This window comes from Octopus bimaculoides, chromosome 16, assembly GCF_001194135.2.
Source record: "Octopus bimaculoides isolate UCB-OBI-ISO-001 chromosome 16, ASM119413v2, whole genome shotgun sequence".
Lineage (NCBI taxonomy): Eukaryota > Metazoa > Mollusca > Cephalopoda > Octopoda > Octopodidae > Octopus > Octopus bimaculoides.
The window spans coordinates 38,974,569-38,996,953 of NC_068996.1; the positions used below are offsets into that span (position 1 = coordinate 38,974,569).

The 22,385-nt window shown below is 37.8% G+C and overlaps 2 protein-coding genes across 5 annotated transcripts in view; one reads left to right on the plus strand and one right to left on the minus strand.

Moving 5' to 3' along the window:
* LOC106869946 (vesicle-associated membrane protein 7) overlaps positions 1-14,348 on the minus strand; it is a 46,105-nt gene extending 31,757 nt beyond the window's left edge. The window contains exon 1 of one of the 4 annotated variants that reach the window (XM_014915886.2): positions 14,135-14,278. Coding sequence is in view for 1 of the 4 variants with exons in the window: in XM_014915885.2 (XP_014771371.1) it covers positions 14,135-14,139 (5 nt within the window). In the remaining 3 variants the exon portion in view is untranslated. The other 3 variants (XM_014915887.2, XM_014915885.2, XM_014915888.2) reach the window with 3 other exon arrangements.
* A 161-nt stretch (positions 14,349-14,509) lies between these two features.
* The window catches only part of LOC106869947 (glutaredoxin domain-containing cysteine-rich protein CG31559), a 112,575-nt gene continuing 104,699 nt past the window's right edge, over positions 14,510-22,385 (plus strand). The window contains exon 1 of the mRNA XM_014915890.2: positions 14,510-14,585. The gene's annotated coding sequence lies outside the window, so the exon portion shown is untranslated. The remainder of the gene's footprint in view (positions 14,586-22,385) is intronic.

Here is a 22,385-nt window from a genome sequence, read left to right on the forward strand (position 1 = left end):
ACTGGCCATTTTCAAAAAATCTGGAAAAACCAGATTCTTGGCTGATTGGGTCCACAGGCTCAAAACAGCTTTTGACCCAACCCAATCAGCCACCAGCAAAATTTTAACATTAAGCAGCTTAGATCCGCTGCCATCCAAACCCTGGCAGATAGTGTCCTCTATCCACTCAGGTTCTATCCCGAGTAGCAACCCACAAACCCAAGCTCTTGTCAACTTCTTCCCACAATATGTGGGAAGAAACAAAATCTCTTTGCCCTCTAAGGGCTGGCTTGCAAATTTGTGAGCCTTCTCAGGGGTGTCAAATAGCAACCACACCATTCCATATTTGACATACACACACACCTCCCTGGAGATGAATTTAATAGTTGGCAAATACTCTGACAACTCATTTTCAATTTGAGTCATTTGAAAGAGGGCAATGGTGTCGAGAGACTTTGAGTAAGTCCTCTCTTCAAAGTCTTTCATCCACTGTTTGAGTGGGACAATCTCCCACTCTAATGTAGTATTGTTTATCTTTTTTGCCATGTTTTTTTTTTTGAAAAAAGTTCAGAGTTAAAAAAAAAAAAAATGCAGGAAGGAAGGAAGGAAGAAGACAAGAAACAGTTCAAAAACAAACAAACTATTCTGGCTGTCCTGGTACTCCTGGCCAACACGATAATCCACTTAGTAAGGGCACAAAAGTCACACAACAATTTCACCAAAAATTGGTAAAAAAAATAAGCACAATTACAGGAGGAGGGATATGCCCCAAAAACACACTTCTCACCGCTAAGTGAAACTTTAAATACAACTACAGGCAGACAATTTGCCAGGAACTCGGTGGAGATTTCTTGTTTGACAAAATAAATAAACACGAGCAACAAACCTCACTGAATCCCAAAAACACAAATGTCTTACTTTGTAGTTGTGCTTCACTTGTTCAATAATTCACGATGTTGGTGTCGTGACTCCTAGCAGTGCAAAGAAAACACTGACCAACGTATGCGCAGGAAGCAAGCTTATTACCACACAGCCATGCCTGCTGGATTATATATAATTATTTCTATATATACCTCTATACATGTTATATAAATAACGCTGGGTAAGCTTTGAACAAGTGCATTCCAGCCATGGCCACAATTTTGGGGTTCAGAATATTCAGCTTCTACTTCCTTTTTAAGACAGCAGAATGTGATGACTGAGGAAAATTTGGCTGCTATCACTAGAAAGTCAAATAACTTCATAGAGATACATTCATTAGTGCTGCCTCCTAAGTTGCTACTATTTGGCTCCAAGTGAGACCTGATTGTGCAAACCTATGATCAAATGCATTCTATGCAGAGGCAACTATGTGTGCCCTGTAATTTTTTTTAAGATGGTGAACTGTGATTTAAGGATATTTATCTTTTAATCTTTTTTATTTGCTTCAGTCAGTGTTAGGATGGGCATCCAATGGTAAAATCCAGAAGCATGGCGCAGGCTCCCACCTGGCCAGCTCCTGTCAAACCATCAAACCCATTGCCAGCATGGAAGAAGGCTGTTAAACAATGATGATGATATATATTCACACACAAGATGGGCTTCTTTAAGTTTTGGTACAGCTGAAGCTATAGTAGAAGACACTTGCCCAAGGTGCTATGCAGTGGGATTGAACCCAGAACCATGTGGCTGGGAAGCAAGCTTCTTACCTACACAGCCATGCCTGCACCTGTTTGATTGCCCTCTCCCTTTCTGTATCAGTTCAACAATTATATAGAGATATATCATCATCATCGTTTAACGTGTTTTCAATGCTGGCATGGGTTGGATGGTTTGCCTGAGGTCTGGAGAGCCAGTGGCTGCACCAGGCTCCAATTTGATTTGGCAATGTCTCTACAGCTGGATGCCCTTCCTAATGCCAACCACTCCGAGAGTGTAGTGGGAATGGTTTACATGCCACTAAAACAGGAGCTAGTCAGGCAGTCCTGGCATCGATCACATTCAGACAATGCTTTTTATGTGCCACCAGCACAGGAGCCAGCCAGTCGGCCATGTTCGAATGGTGCTTTTTGCGTGCCACTGGCATGAGGGCCTGTCAGGCAGTCCTGGCATCAATCACATTTGGATAGTGATTTTTATGTGCCACCAGTATGGGAGCCAGTCAGTGGGTACTGGCATCGGCCACATACAGATGGTGCTTTTTATGTGCCACTGGAATGGGAGCCAGTCAGGGGACACTGGCCACAGCTACAATTTTGGTTTTACTTGACTCAAGCATATCATATTGCTTTCTTAAATGGGCTGGACATGCAACACTGGCATCAGCCATGACTGATCTCACTTTAGTTGCCAGGTCTTCTCAATCACAGCATATGCCAATGGTCTCAATCTCCTGTCATTGCCTCTGTGAAGCCCAATGTTCGAAGGTCCATGCTTCACCACCTCATCCCATGTCTTCCTGGGTCTACCTCTTCCACAGGTTCCTTCCACAGTTAGAGAATGGCACTTCCTCATCCATATGTAACACATGACCATACCAGCATAGTCATCTCTCTTGCACATTTGATGCTTCTTATGCCCAACTTTTCTCTCAGGCGCTTACACTTTGTCGTGTATGCTCACTGATATTACACATTCAGTGGATCATACTAGCTTCATTTCTTTCAAGCCTACACATGTCCTCAGCAATCAAAGCCCATATATATAGATATATATATATATATATATACACACACACACACACACACCGTGAGTTGATGGTTGGTGATTATACAAAAACACTTGATTGATGTTTCTTTCTTTAGCCATTCCAAATTTATTGCCTCTTTGTTGCATTATGTCTGATGATATAAACACAATAACTTATAATAATTCTCTCCACACTGTATCTTCTAAGATGATAACATACTAAGGTGGTAGGGTATTTGCTAAAAGAGATTTGATGCATATGACACAACTACTTATATTGGTTTCAAATTTTGGCACAAGACTAGCAATTTGGGTGAGGTGTAAGTCGATTACATCGATCCCAGTGCACAACTGGTACTTATTTAACGAACCCCAAAAGGATGAAGGGCAAAGTCGACCTCAGTGGAATTTGAACTCAGAAAGTGACAGCAGATGGGATACTGCCAAGCATTTCACCCAGCATGCTAACGATTCTGCCAGTTCCCCACCTTAATAATAATAGTTTCAAATTTTGGCAGCAATTTCGGGGGAGGGGGTAAGTCGATTACATCAACCCCAGTAGTCAGCAGGTACTTATTTTATCAACCTCAAAAGGATGAAAGGTAAAGTCAACCCTTGGAAGAATTTGACTACAGAACATAAAGACAGACAAAATGCAGCTAAGCATTTTGCCTGATGCAACATTGATTCTGCCAGCTCACTTCTTCATATATTGCCTGCAAGGATGACTAAAAGCAACCTCTTGAGTTATTTCCTCAAACCATCATCAATTATTTTCCTCCCCAAAATTGAATAAAGTGTATTTTGATACTCAATTATGTTTCCAGCTATCACAGTTCTTTACATTAGAGAGATATGCACTGCTATATCTAACTAGATGCCCTATAAATGAAAATGTCTCTATTACTCTACACCATTTTCATCCATTAACAAATCTCAGCACCACTTGATAGGCATGCATATAATAAATGCTTTATGAACAGAAATATAAATAAACTTCAATAGTGCTATGACAACCACGTTTCACTCTTTGCAGTGCTTGGAAAGACAGCAAGCTAAGTAAAAGTTTGGTTGCACTTGCATACAGGCTCATTCCCAGCAACCCTCCCCAGCTAAGCATCCCTCGTGGGCTCATAGATGCTGGTGCCAAGTAAAAAGCACCTGTACCGGTGTTGTATAAAAGCACCCAGTATACTCTGTAAAGTGGTTGGCATTAAGAAGGGCATCCAGTCATAGAAACCATGCTAAAGAACACCTGGAGCCTGAACAGCTTTTTAGCTGGTCAGCTCTTGTGAAACCATCCAACCCATGTCAGCAGGGAAAATGGGTGTCAAATGATGATGATGATGATGATCTGGAATTTCAGACACTATGTCTGTAAAGAAAAAATAAAATAAATACATAAAAGAATACCAGGTGTAGGCATGGTTGTGTGGTAAGAAGTTTGCTTTCCAACCGCATGATTCTGGGTTCTGTTCTATTGTATGACACCTTGGGCAAGTGTCATCTACTGTAGCTTCAGGTCACCAAATAAATGAGGTGGATTTGGTAGGCAGAAACTTGAAAAAAAAGCCAATGGTGTGTGTGCATGTGTCTATGTGTGAGTGTGTATCTTTGTTCTACACCACTGCTTGACAACTAGTGTTGGTTTGTTTACATCCCTGTAACAGTGGTTCAGCAAAACGAGACTGATACAATAAATACTAGACTTTAAAAGAAACAACACTTCGAAGCAATACCCCAGCATGGCCACAGTTCAATGACTGGACCAAGTAAAAGATGGAATAGAAAAGACTTACAACTTGTTGGTATCCTCAAATCGACAACAAAACTTCATTGTGGTCCTGTAACCTGCAAAACATAGTAGCCAAATATCCCTTGTGTCCCACCCAACAATCACAAAAATAAATGGAGAAACTGAATATGTCCTGAAGAATGTTTTCAATCATCATCATCATCATCATTTAATGTCCATTTTCCATGCTGGAACAGGTTGGATGGTTTACAGAACTATCTAAATGTGATTGGTCTAAGCCTAGACAACATCTCAAGGATACCTATCCCAAAGCTGCAATCTGTACTCCACCAAAATATTGGGTGTATGTTACCCAACCTAAAACACACTACTCACAAACACTTCAGCTCCTAATCATACGAGTCATGTCTCACATGATGAGGTATGGCATTTCCCCACACATACTACTTTGGAGATGTCAAGCTTCAGCATGTATTTTGTTTCATTATTTTTTTTGTATATCTTCTTGTGGCCAACCACTTCTAAAGTTTTAAATATGTATTAGCATTACATCTACACACACACACAAAGGGTACAAACTATCACACCTCTCCTCCTCTCCCTCCACCTAACTGGTCAATCTGGTTAAAGTTTCGATCTGCAACCTGGTACAGTTCCCCAGCACCTATCAAACCATCCAACCCATGCCAGCATAGAAAATGGATTTTAAATGATGATCTGTATCACACACACACACACACAATCTGGCACAGAACCGTTACCCCTAAACCCTCTCAAATAATAACTCATCCTCTATATAACTGAGAAAGCTTTTCCTTCTCGTTCCTTTCCAAGTTACTTGGCAATCTCACTAGTGCTGGTGGCATAAAGAAGAAAAAAAAAGCACAAACTACACTCTGTAAAGTGATTGGCATAAGGAAGAGCAATCAGTTATAGAAACTATGCCAAAGATGACAGAGCTTGTCATGGCCTTACAGCCAAATCTTGTCAAACCATATGCCAGCATGGAAAACAGATGTTAAACGATGATGATGCTGATGACACAGTTATATATTCATACATATGTATAAAAAAGAACATAACTCTAGCCCTCTCTCTCGTGTGTGTGTGTGTGTGTGTGCAATGGCCCAGTGGTTAGGGGGGAGTGGGCTTGCAGTCATAGGATGGCAGTTTCGATACCCAGACCAGGTGTTATGAGTGTTTATTAAGCGAAAATACCTAAAGCTCCGCATGGTTCCGGCAGGGGAGGTGGCGAACTCTGCTGTACTCTTCCGCCACAACTTTCTCTCACTCTTTCTTCTTGTTTCTGTTGTACCTGTATTTCAAAAGGCCAACCTTGTCACACTGTTTCACACTGAATCTCCCTGAGAACTACATTAAGGGTACACATGTCTGTGGAGTGCTCAACCACTTGAACGTTCATTTCATGAGCAGGCTGTTCCACTGATTGGATCAACTGAAACCCTCTTTGTTGTAACCGACAGAGTGCCACAATATATATATATATATATATATATATACACACACAGGTGTGTCTGTGTACATATAACTTACATATATACTTTATATGTAGAAGACCTACCCACATTGGTGAAACTATATTCTTGAAGTATTCTCAAGAAGACCTGCTCAAATCAGTGAAAATAAATTTTGAAGCACAGTGTGTGTGTGTGTGTGTGTGTGTGTGTGTGTGTGTGTGTGTGTGTGTGTGTGTGCTTACGCACAACTGAATCCATTAGCAAAATTCTTCCTCAAGACACCCCTACCACCCATCATCTTTCTAACTGAAGTTTTTCCTTGTGCCAAACCATTTCATGTGATGTCCACTCCACCCACATTTTACATTGATCACTCCACTTAGCAGCCAAAATTAGCACTCCTACATTGCTGTCACCTTATATCTCTCAATCTCCTCATGCACAATGCTCCACATTGTAACAACCTACCCAACCACACTGTCATCTCTCTCTCACTCTCTCTCTTACGCATCCTTTCCTTATGTAATATATAAATATTATGATTCTGCTGTTCTTCATCCTCATGCACCATCAGTCTCCTCACCATCCTTTATCAACCATTTACTATGGTCATCACACCCCCAACACCTTCATCCATTATATCCACATACCTTTCACCCATTAACCATCTCTCATTCTCCAAAACTCTCTTGTAAAATCTATCCACTCACAATCCTGGCTATTCTAAACCTCTTTTCTGTACCCCTCATAAACTTGAGGGTCCACCCAGACACCACATCACTAAAATAAGATCTGTTAATCTGACATGATGAATCCTGTCAAACTGCCCTGCCAATGCCAGTATGGAAAGCAGATACATCTAAAAGTATAAACAGGCAAACAAATGGCATCAGGTTAGATTATAACATTTATAAACTTAAACATGAGGGTACAGTTATTATAAAAGCATAGATCACTCTCCGATGATGGACTAGATCTCTGTATGGATAACTACAGTCTGTTTGCAGGGAAATGCAAACATTTGCACGTCTGTTCCTGAAACAGCTGTAACAGGATATCTGCACAGCTTACTTCCTGTTTCCTTATGACCTATATTCTTCAAACTACTCAACCATCATGTTTAAATATAATATCATAATCAAACCTGATAACAGTTGTTTTGCTTATTTATACTTTTATTCTGTTGCACACATATCAGCTTAATTGATAAACTGCCCATAGCCAATTGTCATTAATATTAACAATCCTTGCTTTTAGTGGCAGTTTAAGTTGGAGTTTTAAGCAGCACATCAACCTGAACACTAATTGTATGTACTGATTACCTTATGTCAGACATTATATACATATATATATATATATATATATATATATATATATATATATATATATATATATATATATACATATATATATAAATGAGTAACAAAGATGTACAGGTGTCAATTCATTATGGCCATTTCAAGTGAGTCCCTTAATTGATTAATGAAAACATTGCATCATTGCAAAGAAACTGTTTTCATCAGAAGACTGCATAGATTTCAAACACAAAAGACCAACCAACTGCTTTAACATATTTGCATCACCAACTGGAGCTCAAATATTTACATTGATTCTTCTGCTATTTTTTGTCAAAAAAATAGCAAGAGAATGTAAATATTTCTTTGGCAAAGAAATAGCAGAAGAATCAATGTAAATATTTGAGCTCCAGTTGGTGATACAAATATATTAAAGCAGTTGGTTGGTCCTTTGTGTTTGAAATCTATGCAGTCATCTGACAAAAACGGTTTCTTTGCAATGATGTAATGTTTCCATTAATCAATTAAAGGAATTGCTTGAAACGGCCGTAATGAATTGACATCTGCACATCTGTTACTCATTTATATTTTATTCATCTACCCAGGAATCTGCACTTCGGAAATATTAGAGACAGTATTTTGATATAAAATACATGTCTGAACAACCAAGAGTGACTCTCTTCACTAAGTTGCATCATGTTATCTGCATATACTGCAAGAATATCAAATGCAAAAACTTCTGCACAGTTTGACATTCATCCGATATTGTTTAGGTGTACAAATTAGATCAACCTAACAAGGTGTCTCAATTTAAGTACCTAATTCAACTGAATCTTATAGGTGAGCAGAGTTACCAGTTGGAATAACCATCTAAGGGATAAGAATACCTGTTCCTACTACCGGTATCATTTTCCTAATATCCCTGGGAGAAAAGTGTGTGTTACCAATTTTGACTCTCCACAAACTCCCAAATTTTATTCAATTTGCTTTGCGGAAGCAACTATTTTATCGAAAGCATATATTGTTGTTAAATGCTCAAAATACAGGGTCGTTCATTACATTGTTTGTTTTGTTTTCAATTTGTGTCTTTCGTTGTTCAAAAGAATAGTTCATGTTCCATGTACACGTGCTTCGTATTTTTTTATTGTACACGTTTCGTGACATCCTGTGCCCACATATGCACATATATATATATATATATATATATATATATATATATATATATATATATATATATATATATACATCATTTATCTAATTATTTTAGCAATTTGACTTTTGTGTTGCTGGGGTACCGCCTTGAAATTTTAGTCAAATGTACTGACCCCAGTACTCATTTTTATATTTTTTAAAGTCTGGAACTTACTCTATCGGACTCTTTTGCTGAACCACCAAGTCACTGGGGTGTAAACACCAGTACCAGTTGTCAGGCAGTGGTGGAGGACAACTACAGACACAAACACACACATATATATTCGATAGGCTTCTTTCAGTTTCCATCTACCAAATCCACTCACAAGGCTTTGGTCAGTCCAAGGCTATAGTAGAAGACACTTGCCCAAGGTGCCATGCAGTGGGAGTGACCTGGAATCATGTGGTTGGGAAGCAAGCTTCTAAACACACACACAAAAATGTGTGTGTGTGTGTGTCTCTCTCTCTCTCTCTTTCTCACTACCAGAACTAGAAGTTTCAGGTGTGGAAGCAAGGTCTAGAATCGAAGGGCCTTAGACTTAACCTAGCAAAAACCAAAGTCTTATTAACTAGGAAGACAGACAAATCACAAATCTCTTCAGGTAGATGGCCCTGCTAAACCTGCAGAAAGGTGCATAGGTAGAAACTCTATAAGATGTACCCAGTGTAAGCTATGGATACATAAGAGGTGCAGCAATATCAAAGGAAGGTTAATTGGAAAGATAGTTGTGTGGAAGATCCACAGGTGCATCACATGCCAGGGGGAAAAACTAGAAGTAGTTGATAGCTTCCATTACATAGGTGACCAAGTCAGTAGTGGGCGGGTGGATGCTCTGAGAGTAGCTGCTAGAATGAGAATAGGCTGGGCAAAATTCAGAAAACTGCTACCTCTGCTGGTAACAAAGGGCCTCTCACTCAGAGTGAAAGGTAGACTGTATGATGTCTGTGAGCAAACAGTCATACTACATGGCTGTGGCTCCTGAGGACATGTGTAGGCTTGAATGAAATGAAGCTAGTATGCTCCGCTGGATGTGTAATGTCAGTGTGTATACATGACAGAGTGTAAGCGCCCTGAGAAAAATTGGACATAAGAAGCATCAGATGTGGTGTGCAAGAGAAACATCTGTGCTGGTATGATCATCTGATGCATATGGATGAGGACAGCAGTGTGAAGAAGTGTCACACCCTAACAGTGAAGGGAACCTATGGAAGACGTAGACCCAGGAAGACATGGGATGAAGTGGTAAAGCACAACCTTTAAACACTGGGCCCCACAGAGGCAATGACAAGCAACCAAGACCTTTGGATATATGCCGTGTTTGAGAAGATCCAACAAGCGAGAATATAGTCATATCCAATGCTAGTGTCACATAACTTGCCCGTTTGAAAGCACCCTTCAATTGTTGGGCGATATGGCATGCTTGCTAAGACCTGTTGAACCAAGTGAAATCATAATCATGACTGATGCCAGTGCCACCGATTGGCACCCATGCCAGTGGCATGTAAAAAATACAATTCAAGTGTGGCCAATGCCAGTGCCACCTGACTGGCACCTATACTGGTGGCACGTAAAAAACACTGTTCAAGCATGTCTGATGCCAGTACCCACTGACTGGAACCCATGCTAGTGGCAAATAAAAATCACCATTCGAGAGTGACCAATGCCAGTGCTACCTGACTGGTTCCCATGCTTGTGGCACGTAAAAAGCACCCACTACACTCTTGGAGTGGTTAGCATTAGGAAGGGCATCCAGCTGTAGAAACTCTGCCAGATCAAATTGGAGCCTTGTGTAGCCTCCTGGCTTGCAGTCCTCAGTCAAACCGTCCAACCCATGCCAGCATGGAAAGTAGACATTAAATGACAATGATATATATACACTGTATAGTTATGGCAACAGATATATGGAACTTGTGAAGTACAGGGTTCAATTCTCTGTAGAGGCTTGCTGGTCACTTTTAAGTCTGATAGGTTTCTGGTTGAGTCTGTGTCAGTGGAGACCTCCAGCATTCTCAATCCCTGGACCATATTCCTGGTCACCACTATCAAACTGGAGATGGCTATCTGCATGTGCAGGCCTCATGAGTCAGAGTGGTTGTTCCAGTGCATCTTCCACATCATTATCCAAGGCAACATCAAATCAAATTCGATGCCTGGCACCCGTGCCAGTGGAGTGCTAAGAGCACCATCCAAGCGTGATCGCTGCCAGAACAGCTGACTGGCTTCTGTGCCAGTGACACGCAGAAAGCACCATTTGAACGTGATCATTACCAGCATTGCCTTACTGGCACTTGTGCTGGTGGCACGTGAAAAAACATTTGGGTGAGGATGTTGCCAGTGCCGCTGGACTGGCCCCTGTGCAGGTGGCACATAAAAAACACCACTTGAGCATGGCCGTTGCCAGTACCGCCTGACTGGCTCTCATGCCAGTGGCATGTAAAAGCACCCACTACATTCTCAGACTGGTTAGTGTTAGGAAGGGCATCCAGCTGTAGAAACTCTGCCGGATCAGATTGGAGTCTGGTGTAGCCATTTAGTTCACCAGTCCTCAGTCAAATCATCAACCCATGCCAGCATGGAAAGCGCACGTTAAACGATGATGACGATTTGCTGGAACCATGTGAAGTACAGAAAATTAGACGTTCCACTCCTTAATGTAAAGTTACTCCATATAAATTGCTCAGTGTGTGTATGTTTTACTTGTTTCAGTCATTTGACTGAGGTCATGCTGGGGCACCACCTTGAACTTTTAGTTTAATGATTCAACTTCAGTATTTATTTTTTTAAAGCCTGGTACTTAATCGGTCACTTTTGCTGAACTGCTAAGTTATGGGGACACAAGCAAACCAATATTAGTTGTCAAGAAACAGGGGGTGGGGCAAACACAGACATAAAGACACACATACACAGAGCTATATACACACACACATATATATATGAGGGGCTTCTGTCACTTTCCATCTGCCAAACCCACTTGCAAGGCTTTGGTTGGCTCGAGACTATAGTAAAAGACACTTGCCCAAGGTGCTATGCTGTGGGACTAAACCCAGAACCATGTGGTTGGGAAGCAAACTTAGAAGCATACAAAAAGTAATTTGTATTTTTAAGCATTACATAACATATGTGCATATTTTATGAAACTTAAACATGCCAGTTAGTTTTTTTTTAGTTTCTTGTAACTCTGTGACAGAAATCTGCCTGCATGCCTACATGTATCATTTGTTTTTAATGGTGGAACTCAAAATAGATAAAACTATAAATAATGGCAGGTTGAAAAAAAAAAAACCCTTGGATAGGGAAAAAGTCAAGAGTCACTTATGGAACTTGAACCTACACCTTCTATGAACATGAGACAGACATGGTACAAATTATACCAAAACAACACTTCGAATTTTTCTCATTTTTTCTATCCATGTCTTAAAATTTTTTTTTTTTTAAAGCCCAATATTCTACGTTTTCTTCTTCGACTGCCAATGTTAAAAGCGATTCATTTCAATCTCTAGAAGGTTTTTTTTTTTCTTTTTTAATAATTATGTAAACAGGATGACATTTTCCCATATAAGAACGAAACTTCTAAAATGATAGAAAAAATTTGAAGTGTTACATTGGAATAATGGTAGCAGCTCTGTGATGTTCACAGATGTGGGTCCAAATCCCAGTCAGCATTTAACTTCTTCCAACACCCGCCGCCAAGGAGTTTTTTTAACCCAATATTCTGCATGATATTATGTATAGCTTTTTCTACTTTGATTTCCCACTGTTAAAAACTATTTCATATTTCAAAGTTTCCAAAATCTTATGATCTATGAGTGTGTATATTCCACAAACTATGTATATGTCTTTTTTCATGACTAAACAATAACCCACTACATATAATAAAGTATAATAATTAAGCTCTTTCTTCCTTTTCCTAATACAGAAGTCAACTGCGATTTCGAAATTTTGTGGCTAAAAGTTTGACAACCTTCCACGGCGAAACCAAACACAGTCGAACTTTTGGTATTTTTATGTACACACACACGCACACACATTCACGTGTTTGGTTTTCAGTTGATGAGATTCTTCTGCGTTGTTTAACTTCTGTTTCGTATTTATCTGCTTTATGTTGTTCTACGTATCGCAAAAACTTAGCGAGCACTTTGTAGAATATCAGTCGGAATTGGTTTCATTCAACGTTTGCGTCCAATATCAAATAATTCTGGGTTACTGCACGGCACCCTGGACTGGGCAACCAAAGCATTGTGACAGGATTTTGGTTGACGACAACTGAAAGGACCAGTCGTATATAAATATATAGGCAGTCTTTTGGTATGTACGATTAACGAATACCGAAAGATTTGATAAATATATATATCAAAACAAAAAATTTCGTGGACAGTTTCATATCCACGAAAGCTACAGCCTTGTTCACAGCTCATGGGACTTTTTTTTCTGATATATGTTATAGTGACAATATATATGTGTGTGTGTGTGTGGTTTTGATCCACTACTGTTGCTTGACAACCAGGGTTGGTTTGTTTACGTCCCCGTAAATTAGCAGTTCATCTAAAGAAACCAATACAATAAGTACCAAGATTAAAAATAAAGTCTCGTTCAACTATAAATCTTTCAGAGCGGTGCCCCCCACCCAGCACGGCCGCAGTTCAATAATAGAAACAAAAAGATAAAAGATATGTGTGTGTGTGTGTCACTTCTTTTAGATTTGTATGGGTCTTAACATTTGTGTATGCTTGTCTAACACTTGTAAACAAAAACGGAATGATTCTACTTTTTTTTTTCTTTTTAAACTGCGTAAAATGTTAAGACATCCGCAACCACACACACACACTTCGCAGAGAGACAATGAACTTCCAAAAAGTTTTTTTTATTTTTTCCGCCTAGTTTTCATATCAACAATACTTTTTTTCCCCCCAACATAAAAGGTTATCTTAAAATTAGAATTGGATTTGTATAAGTTTTGAAAACATAATTTTTTTTTTTAAATGATAAAAAGTTAGTGGTCATGAAACTAAGATTAAAATGTCAAATTTAATTATGTCTGTCGGAAAGTGTTTATACAGGACTGTGCAGGTGATAGACCCAAGTTACTAATTACCACACTTCTATAACCTAACTATTCTCTGCAGGTAGATTATTCTATAAATTTAGATCTTAAGAAATTGCAAATTCAAGTAAGTAAATGTATAGGATATTACCTCTGTTTAAATAATTAAGCTGTGGGGAAAAAAAATCGGTAAATCTCCACCCCCAAATCACATCATTGCTCAGTTCGTTTTAGCGAACTATATAGCTTTAACAGATTAAAGCTATATAGGAACAACACAAAAATTAATGTCGACAACCAATAAATAATGTTTTGATTTAAAATAAAACGACTAATCAGAAATGTGTACAGTTTTCAAGGCTTTAAAAGAAAAATTGATTTTATAAAATACTCGTCAACACATGATTTGGAAGGAAATACGATATGAAAAGATGTAATATAAATACAACACGTACACTTGAATAAATGTCTTGAAGCGTGTATAATATAAGTCCCACGGTGAAAGAAATTAAGCGTGTGCATCAAATAATCAACATTATAAACACGTCAATACATATGTTTTTAAGCAAATCAACACCAGCAGTAGATATATACGCGCCTAATCATAAATATATATATACATACACAGGTATATAAATTCATACACAGATATACGTATGTGGGTGTATAATTTTGGACGTAAAAATGGTTAAAGATGTAAACATTAACCGCAGAAATAAATATTACCTCATTCAGGATGCACCCATCTATGCTGTTTCCTCACTATTTATATTTGTTTACTTACACATACATACATATACACACACTTTCTCTCTCTCTCTCTCTGTATATATATATAATTATATGTGTGCGTATGCGTATATTAATTTAAATGTGTGTGTATGCGTATATTAATTTAAATGCGTGTGTATGTATGTATATCTATCTATATTTATATATGTATATATCTATGAATGTGTCAGTAAAGTATCATGTGATGAGAAAGTTATCTCCCTTTTTTTAAGTCGCTGACACGTTCCATATCCGCTTATGGCGCTGCAATCTCACTCGATTATCTCCGTCATAACCCGTCCCTCCCCGCCACAGCCACGCACTATAAATACCGACACCAATCGCGCTAGTTGTAATTTGTCTTCGTCTTGACGGACTTTGTCCAAGCGTCGCTTATAATTATCGGGTAACGTTCAAATTACGTTGTTGTTTTAATCTTCTCATTATTCCTCTATCACTGGTGTCAAGGAATAATTAACAGCAATAATGCAAATGGTATACAAAATTCACCTTGCGAGTAATTAACAACAACTATATTCTTATGTATGCAATAAAGTTTCTATTCGCACTATTATAAAAAGAAAAATAGCATTAAGAAATTTCTAATTTGGTTATGGTTTTCATTTTATCTTTGGGTAGCGGTCTTAGTTATTTTATTATTCATTTTCATACATGTTTCTTCATATTATTATTATTATTTTTATTCTTGCGAAGCTTCTTTTATTTAGCACACATACAAAATTATTTTTTTTGTTTTGTTTTTCTGTAGCACTTCAATCACTAACCACTTGCCGTCCACTTGTCCACTTTAATCAAGCACTTTGCTGAACACGCCACGCATAAATAGTTGATGATTGTACAATCAAAGATTATAATCTTTAATGTGTAATATATATAATGATCTAAGTACTTTTGCCCATTGTTTTAGAGGCAATATATTGCTATAAACCCATTTTTGTTACTTGCGTTTCTTTTTGTTTTCTTCTGTTTATATATTTTGTTCATATATTTGTCCCAGTGCATTTTGTATAATTTGTCAATTACTTATTGTCCGTGAATTGATTTGCGATATATATCGTGTAATATATCATGCTCTCCCCCCCTCTCTCTCTCTCTATCTATCTATTTATCTACAGAATGTATAAGGTGTTTTCGACAGCTGATGTAAAGTAATAGGTATGTACTGTGAGTACTCAGTTGGGTTTACCACTTATACTCCGGCTTGAACTGCAAATGAAAGTGTGATGTTGAGACTTCTAGCCGCCTTTGAACGGCAGTCTCAACATCACACTTTCATAAGTGGGTGTAGATACCGTTAATCGCTCAAGGAACCAATCTGAGACAAATGACAAAATCAGCTCGTTGATAACAGCTTGGATCCAGTTCCTGGTTGAAGCTAATTCAATTTTATTTATATTCTGCGAACTTCCTTGAAAAATTATCAGTTGCATACTTGTCTAAATTACAAAACAATTTTATTGGCCGAGGCACAAGCATGGCAGTGTGATAAGAAGTTGGCTTTCCAACTACATGATTCTGAGTTCAATCCCAATGTATCACCTTGAGCAAGTATTTTCTACTAATGCCCTGGGGCCAACCAAAGCTTTGTGAGTGGACTTGGTCGACGGAAACTGAGAAGCTCGCCTTGTGTGTGTGTGTGTTTCTCCCCCACCACCGCTTGACAACTGGTGGTTTTGTTTACGTCCCCGTACTTAGTGATCGAGCAAAAAAAAACGAAGTACCAAACCTTAAAAATACTGAGGTCGATTCGTTCGACTAAAACCTGTTAAGGAGGTGTCTCAGCATGGCCGCAATCATTGACTGAGATCAGTAACAGATAAAAAATTCCCCTAATGGTTCCGATTTTAATTCTGCATTTACACACACACACAATTCCATTCGCCTGTTGGATGTCTCATCAGCTATATATGTATGCAACGCTGAGTTAGCGGTGTTTTGAAGAGAATCTTGCTGTTATTTCTAGCATGGCGCACGACGGCGTTATTTGGTCAGCCCGGATAGTGAGCACCTTCTGCTCTCTACTCGCTTCAAATCTGTCAGCTCCCCTTTGAATGATGTAGAGTTATCCTCGGTCTTACTCCAAGCATTTACAGGTGTTTTAGTTCTTGTGCTGCCTTTTTGTCAACATTTAAAAGTGTTTGGTACTCTGTTGTACATGCATTTAAAGGTTGAATGAATCTTAACATGGGACTGTGACACACCCCTTTTTAAAGAAGTAACATACCTTTAAGTACATTATCTAATGCGTCTTTATTTAATGGTAGGGTGTGTTTTGAGGAGAATTTGGCTACTGTTTCTAATAGACGTGAACCGGCTAACTTTTTCGTTCGCTTCTCTAAATCATCCCTGATAGAGTTATAATCAAAAGCATTCTATCCATGGTCTTCCCATTTTCTCCCCTATCATCGTGTACCTTAGATTGCATTATTCAATGAGCATCTGTTTTAAGATAAGGTATAAATTGATGGTATTTAAGCTGCTTTTTGTACCAAAGTACGTCATATGACTGCATAGAAGCTTCTTGTTGGCTTTATTACCCTTTGTTATAACACCAAGACACCTCTGAACTGAGCAGACTAATGATCATAAGTTTTCCAATCTTGTATAAAGTATTACTTTAGAGGCGTTAAGGATTACATTAATGCCCTTCCATTTTTTAGTCTTTTTTTTTTTTTTTTTTAAGATTGTGGAATATTTATTATTTCAGGGAAACGAAGTGTCGTGTGTGGACTGTCATCTGCATTACGTTAGAATGAAGATTGTTAATGTTTTTAAAACAATAATTCTGAGGTTTTGGTGTGTTTTCTTTTCTCAATTCTGTAAACTTTCGAATCCATTAAGATGCATAAATGAATGCGAACATAAATTTGATTGAATATCCATTTCAAATATAAAATAACTGTTAGCAGAGAAAGAACGTGCTTTATATTACGTGCATAGACATGCGTACACAGTAAGGGAGACGTTTAAACCCAGATACACTCTGATCAAGGAGACTTATGATCAAAGGAGTTCTAACGACCACCGTCCTGTTTTTGTTGACGTTTATCTCAGACATCTACATTGTCCAATGTGTCCTTTTTTTAAAAGGTGGTGAGGGTAAGGTTTGAGAGATTTACTTGCTATTTTTAGCAGGGGGTACTAAGAGGCCTTAATTGGTTCGGTGAAGGTATTATTAATGAATAATAATGAGCTTAATGTATAGTGCTTAGTTGCATTACTTTTCGGAAAGGGTGAACAAGAAACAGCAAATCAAGTAAAAATAAAAACTGCAATGACAACCAAAGGTACATGTGCATTGTACAGAATAAGACAGAAAAAAGAAAGAAAAGTGAACAGGCAGGAGTGACTGTGTGGTAAGTAACTTGCTTACCAACCACATGCTTCCAGGTTCAGTTCCACTGCGTGGCACCTTGGGCAAGTGTCTTCTACTATAGCCTCACGCCAACAAAACCCTTGTGAATGGTAGACGGAAACTGAAAGAAGAACGTCGTATATTTATGTACAGGTAATATATGTATGCCTGTGTTTTGTACCCCTCTGTTGTTGGTGTATTTATGTCCCCGTAACTTAGTGGTTCGGCAAAAGAGACCGATAGAATAAGTTAGATGACTGAAACAAGTAAAAGAAGCATAAAGGAAAGGGGTGCATAGGTACATTAGCAGTGTTGGCAAATGTGAGGAAACAATTTTTGAAGGATGCAAGTGTCTTGACAATTTAAAACTAATGAGAGCAGTTTATTTCATGCTTCAACAATACTGGATGAGAATGAGACACTATGAACTTTTTAAACAAACTTCATTACATAATAAAAAAATTATTAAATGTCAGAAAATTGAATTTTAAGTACAGATAATCTTTTTTGTTGGTTTTGAAGTCTTAAGTGTACCAAACTGGTAGATATTTGCAATGGTGAATATTTACGCATAACAAAATCAAAATTTAATCCTTTCCCAAATAATTGATAGGTTTCTCATTTAGGATCCAGATTAATAAAGGAAAACCAGGTTTTGGGAGTATGCTCTCCTTAGTAAGAAACCAAAATAAATATCACTATAACAAAACTTTTTTATACCTTTATATATATATATGCTGGGGGATTGCCTGGAAGAATTTTTAATCAAACAAATGGACTCTGGCACTAATTCTTATTTTTAAGCCCAGTACTTTATTTCATTGGTCTCTTTGTTGAATGGCTAAGTTACAGGGACACAAACAAACTGATACCAGTTGTTAAGAGGCGGTAGTTGGGGAAGGGGTACAAACACACATACACACATGTATGTTTATATATATATATATATGTGTGTGCGTGTGTGATGGGTTTCTTTCAGTTTCAGTCTACCAAATCCACTCACTAGGCTTTGGTTGGCCCAGGGTTATAGCAGTAGACAGTTGCCCAAAGTACCATAAAGTGGGACTGAACCAGGAACTATGTGGTTGGGAAGCAAACTTCTCACCACACAGCCATGTATGTAAGGAATGTTATTAAAATGTATTTATATAAGTAAGAATATTCAAGAGCACATTTTTAGTTTTTTTTTCCTTTTTAATTCATTGTCTTGTTAGTATGTTTTTAGATAGTTTGGCTATTGACATGAGTAGTTAACCATGAAACTAAGCAAACTGTTTTTGAAACACAAATCTACATTACATATTCATTATATTGATATAGATTATTGAAGTTTTAAGGTGTGTGTGCTTTTCTTCTCCCCCCACTCCATGAACTTCATGAATAAGATTAGTACCTATAGAAAATTTTTTGTGCAGTAATTTTCCCTTTCAAAAGGAAAACTGAATTGAAGAAGAAAAGAAAAGGCTAAATTAATGATTAATTAATATGTGTTGTGGGAAATTCAGTTAATGACTGTGTTTATGGGAGTTTGAGGAAAAAGGTAATGAGAGCCGTTTGAGGGAATGTTGTAGGACAAGGTGAATAGTGAAAAATGTTAATCCCAACCACTTCAGCATTGTTATACAATGATTTTGTTTCTCAAAATAAAAACAAAAGCTATTTTTATTATTTGTTGTTTTATTGTAAATGCTTATTGTTGTACAGAATTGATGGATTTCTAACGTTCTTATGAGTGTATGACTTTCGTCCATTGTTTCATTCTGCTGTAGAATGAACCGATCAGTTGCACAGCATATTGCCCGTCTATTTTATCTCTCCTATAACATCCAGCAACTTGAGATTTTATCCCACAACTTTTTCTTGCATCTTCAGCCTTTCTTCTGTGTGTATAGTTACTCTCAATGTATGGCATCATTCTCCACTGCAGTCATCATCATCATTCCTGTTATTTTTTCTATGCATTTCAGTTGATATCCTTAATGCTTAGATACTGTACAAACTCGTTCTGACTCAACATATCTGAAAAATATATGTTTGGCATTCTTTGGGAAACCAGTAGTCATTGTTTTTTTGTTTTAAATATTCTAAAAGTTTTTAGCATATTTCAAAACTTTCACTTACACTACCAGAATTTATGACAGATGACAATTTAAATTATTTACATTATTTACATTTGACGGATATTTGTCAAATGTAAATAATGTACATAATTCCTCATCTCTTAAATACAGAACTGGACAATTTAAATGATGTTTATCATCAGTGTTATAATAATAGATGCAGGCATGGATGTGTGGTTAACAGGTTTGGTTCAGTCCCATCGTGTAGCACTTTAAGCAGGTGTCTTTTGTAACCCTGGGTCAGTCAAAGTATTGTGTGTGTAGATATGGTAGATGTACACAGAAGAAATCCGGCCATGGCGTTAGGAAGGGCATCCAGCTATAAAAACCTGGCCAGATCAGATTGGAGCCTGGTGCAGCCTCCTGGCTTGCCGGTCCTCAGTCAGACCGTCCAACCCATGCCAGCATGAAAAGCAGACGTTAAATGATAATGATGATTTTGTATAATTTGGGTAAAAACATCGTAACATGCATTCAAGAGCTCTTATGACATTATTTGGTTACCACATGTCATTCTACAGTGGAATATTTTCCAGGGTTGGATATACATGTGGAACTCCTTTATGCATAAGATTAACGCATGAATAATATAACAGGGGGATGGAAGATAATATTTTTCTTTATTGCCCATAGAGGGGACAAACAAGGACAGACAAAGGGATTAAGTCAATGACATCGACCCCAGTGCGTAACTGGTATTTAATTTATCGACCCCGAAAGTATGAAAGGCAAAGTTGACCTCAGACGAAATACTGCTAAGCATTTTGCCCGGCGTGCTAATGTTTCTGCCAGCTCGCCGCCCATGGAAGATAATAGGCTTTAATAGTAGATCACTGCATCTGTTTCTGCTCCACACACCAGTTTTAAGTTGGTGAGTTCATATACAAGATGATTATTTCTAATTACTATATGTTTGAATTATAATTATAGTAACTACGGGTAATCTTGTATAATGGTATATTCTTTCTTTTATTCTTGTTTCAGTCATTTGACTGTGGCCATGCTGGAGCACCACCTTTAGTTGAGTTAATTGACCCCAGGACTTATTCTTTGTAAGCCTAGTACTTATTCTATCGGTCTCTTTTGCCGAATCGCTAAGTTACAGGAAACGTAAACACACCAGCATTGGTTGTCAAGTGATGTTGGGAGAACAAACATATACACACATACATACATAAATACACACACACACACACACATATATATATATATATATATATATATATATATATGTGTGTGTGTATACATACATACAACAGCCTTCTTTCAGTTTCCGTCTACCAAATCCACTCACAAGGCTTTGGTCAGCCCGAGGCTATAGTAGAAGACAAGGCACTTACCGAAGATGCCACACAGTGGGACTGAACCCGGGACCATGTGGTTGGTAGGCAGGCTACTTACTACACAGCCACTCCTGCTTATAATCATAAACTCACCAACTTAAAGCTAGTTTACACTGCAGAAACAAATGTTGTGATCTGCTATTAAAGCCTTGTATTTTCCATCCAGCTGTTGTTATCCTGATATATGTGTATGTGTGACAGTACATATTTTTTGTCTGCTTGTCTTGACATCGTGTGATAGTTGTAAATGAGTGTTGTTCATTTTCAGTATTCTGCAAAAATATGTCTGGCTAGGGGGAAATAATACCTTGCCTGGAAACCGGTAAAGGTTGGTGGTAGGAATATTATCCAACTATAGGAAATCTGCCTCAGTAAACTCTGAAAGCATAGAAAAGTGGATGTTAAAACAATAATATTGTTGTTGCATGTATTTCATTCAGCCACTTGACAACTGTCCAAAGAAATGGTATTGCTATAGTAGCTTGACTTCTATGTAATGTCAAGTTAAATTTTTTTTACAGTAATCACAATGATAGAGTTATGAGTTAACTCTAATTTTAATTAGAAATGGCAAGTGGAGTAAAACATATATATATATATATATATATATATATATATATATCTGTGAAAAGTATTCCAACTCATTGCTAAGTAAACATATTTTATTTACATAAAGATTGAATCACAGTTTAATTACAAGGAAAAAGGAGAAAACAAGTAGGGATTAAACAGCAGAAAACGTTAGAGGTAGGGAGTACACGCCCAGAATAAATGGCATGTTCTGTCACACCCTGCAGACATGACTGTGTTGCATTGCTGCTGAGAATGGCCAGTGGCACTTGCTGTGGCAGCCACCCCTACTTGTGGGGTTCATTTCTTAGATATGCCACAGTTATCCTGATTTTGCAGAGGTCTGAGAACACCCCAATTCTCAATGGTGACTAGCACAAGGTGATAGTGGTTGTTCAGGCTCCTATATTTATTTATTTATTTTTCTCTCAGTAATGTTGTGAACTGATGACTAGTTTATTGGAAACCTGTAACCAACAATGCTATTGTTCACCAAATACAATATATGAAATAATAAATGGGTTAAATAAAACGAGTTTTTTCTAAATTAGTTGCTTATTATTAAATATTTATTGTATTTATGATTCATTAATCCATATTGTCTCATTTAAACCAACCAATTAACCAACCACCTAACCACCCAGCCATACACGTTCATGGTTTCTAATATTGTCTTCTCCACCTGAGTTTCCACTTTTGTTCTGCTGTTTTGCTCTAGATTAAGTTTTCTCTCATGAGAGCCGAGTTGTCTATAAAATAAGAATAAACAGAAGTGTGTATATTGAGAAATCAGTCAT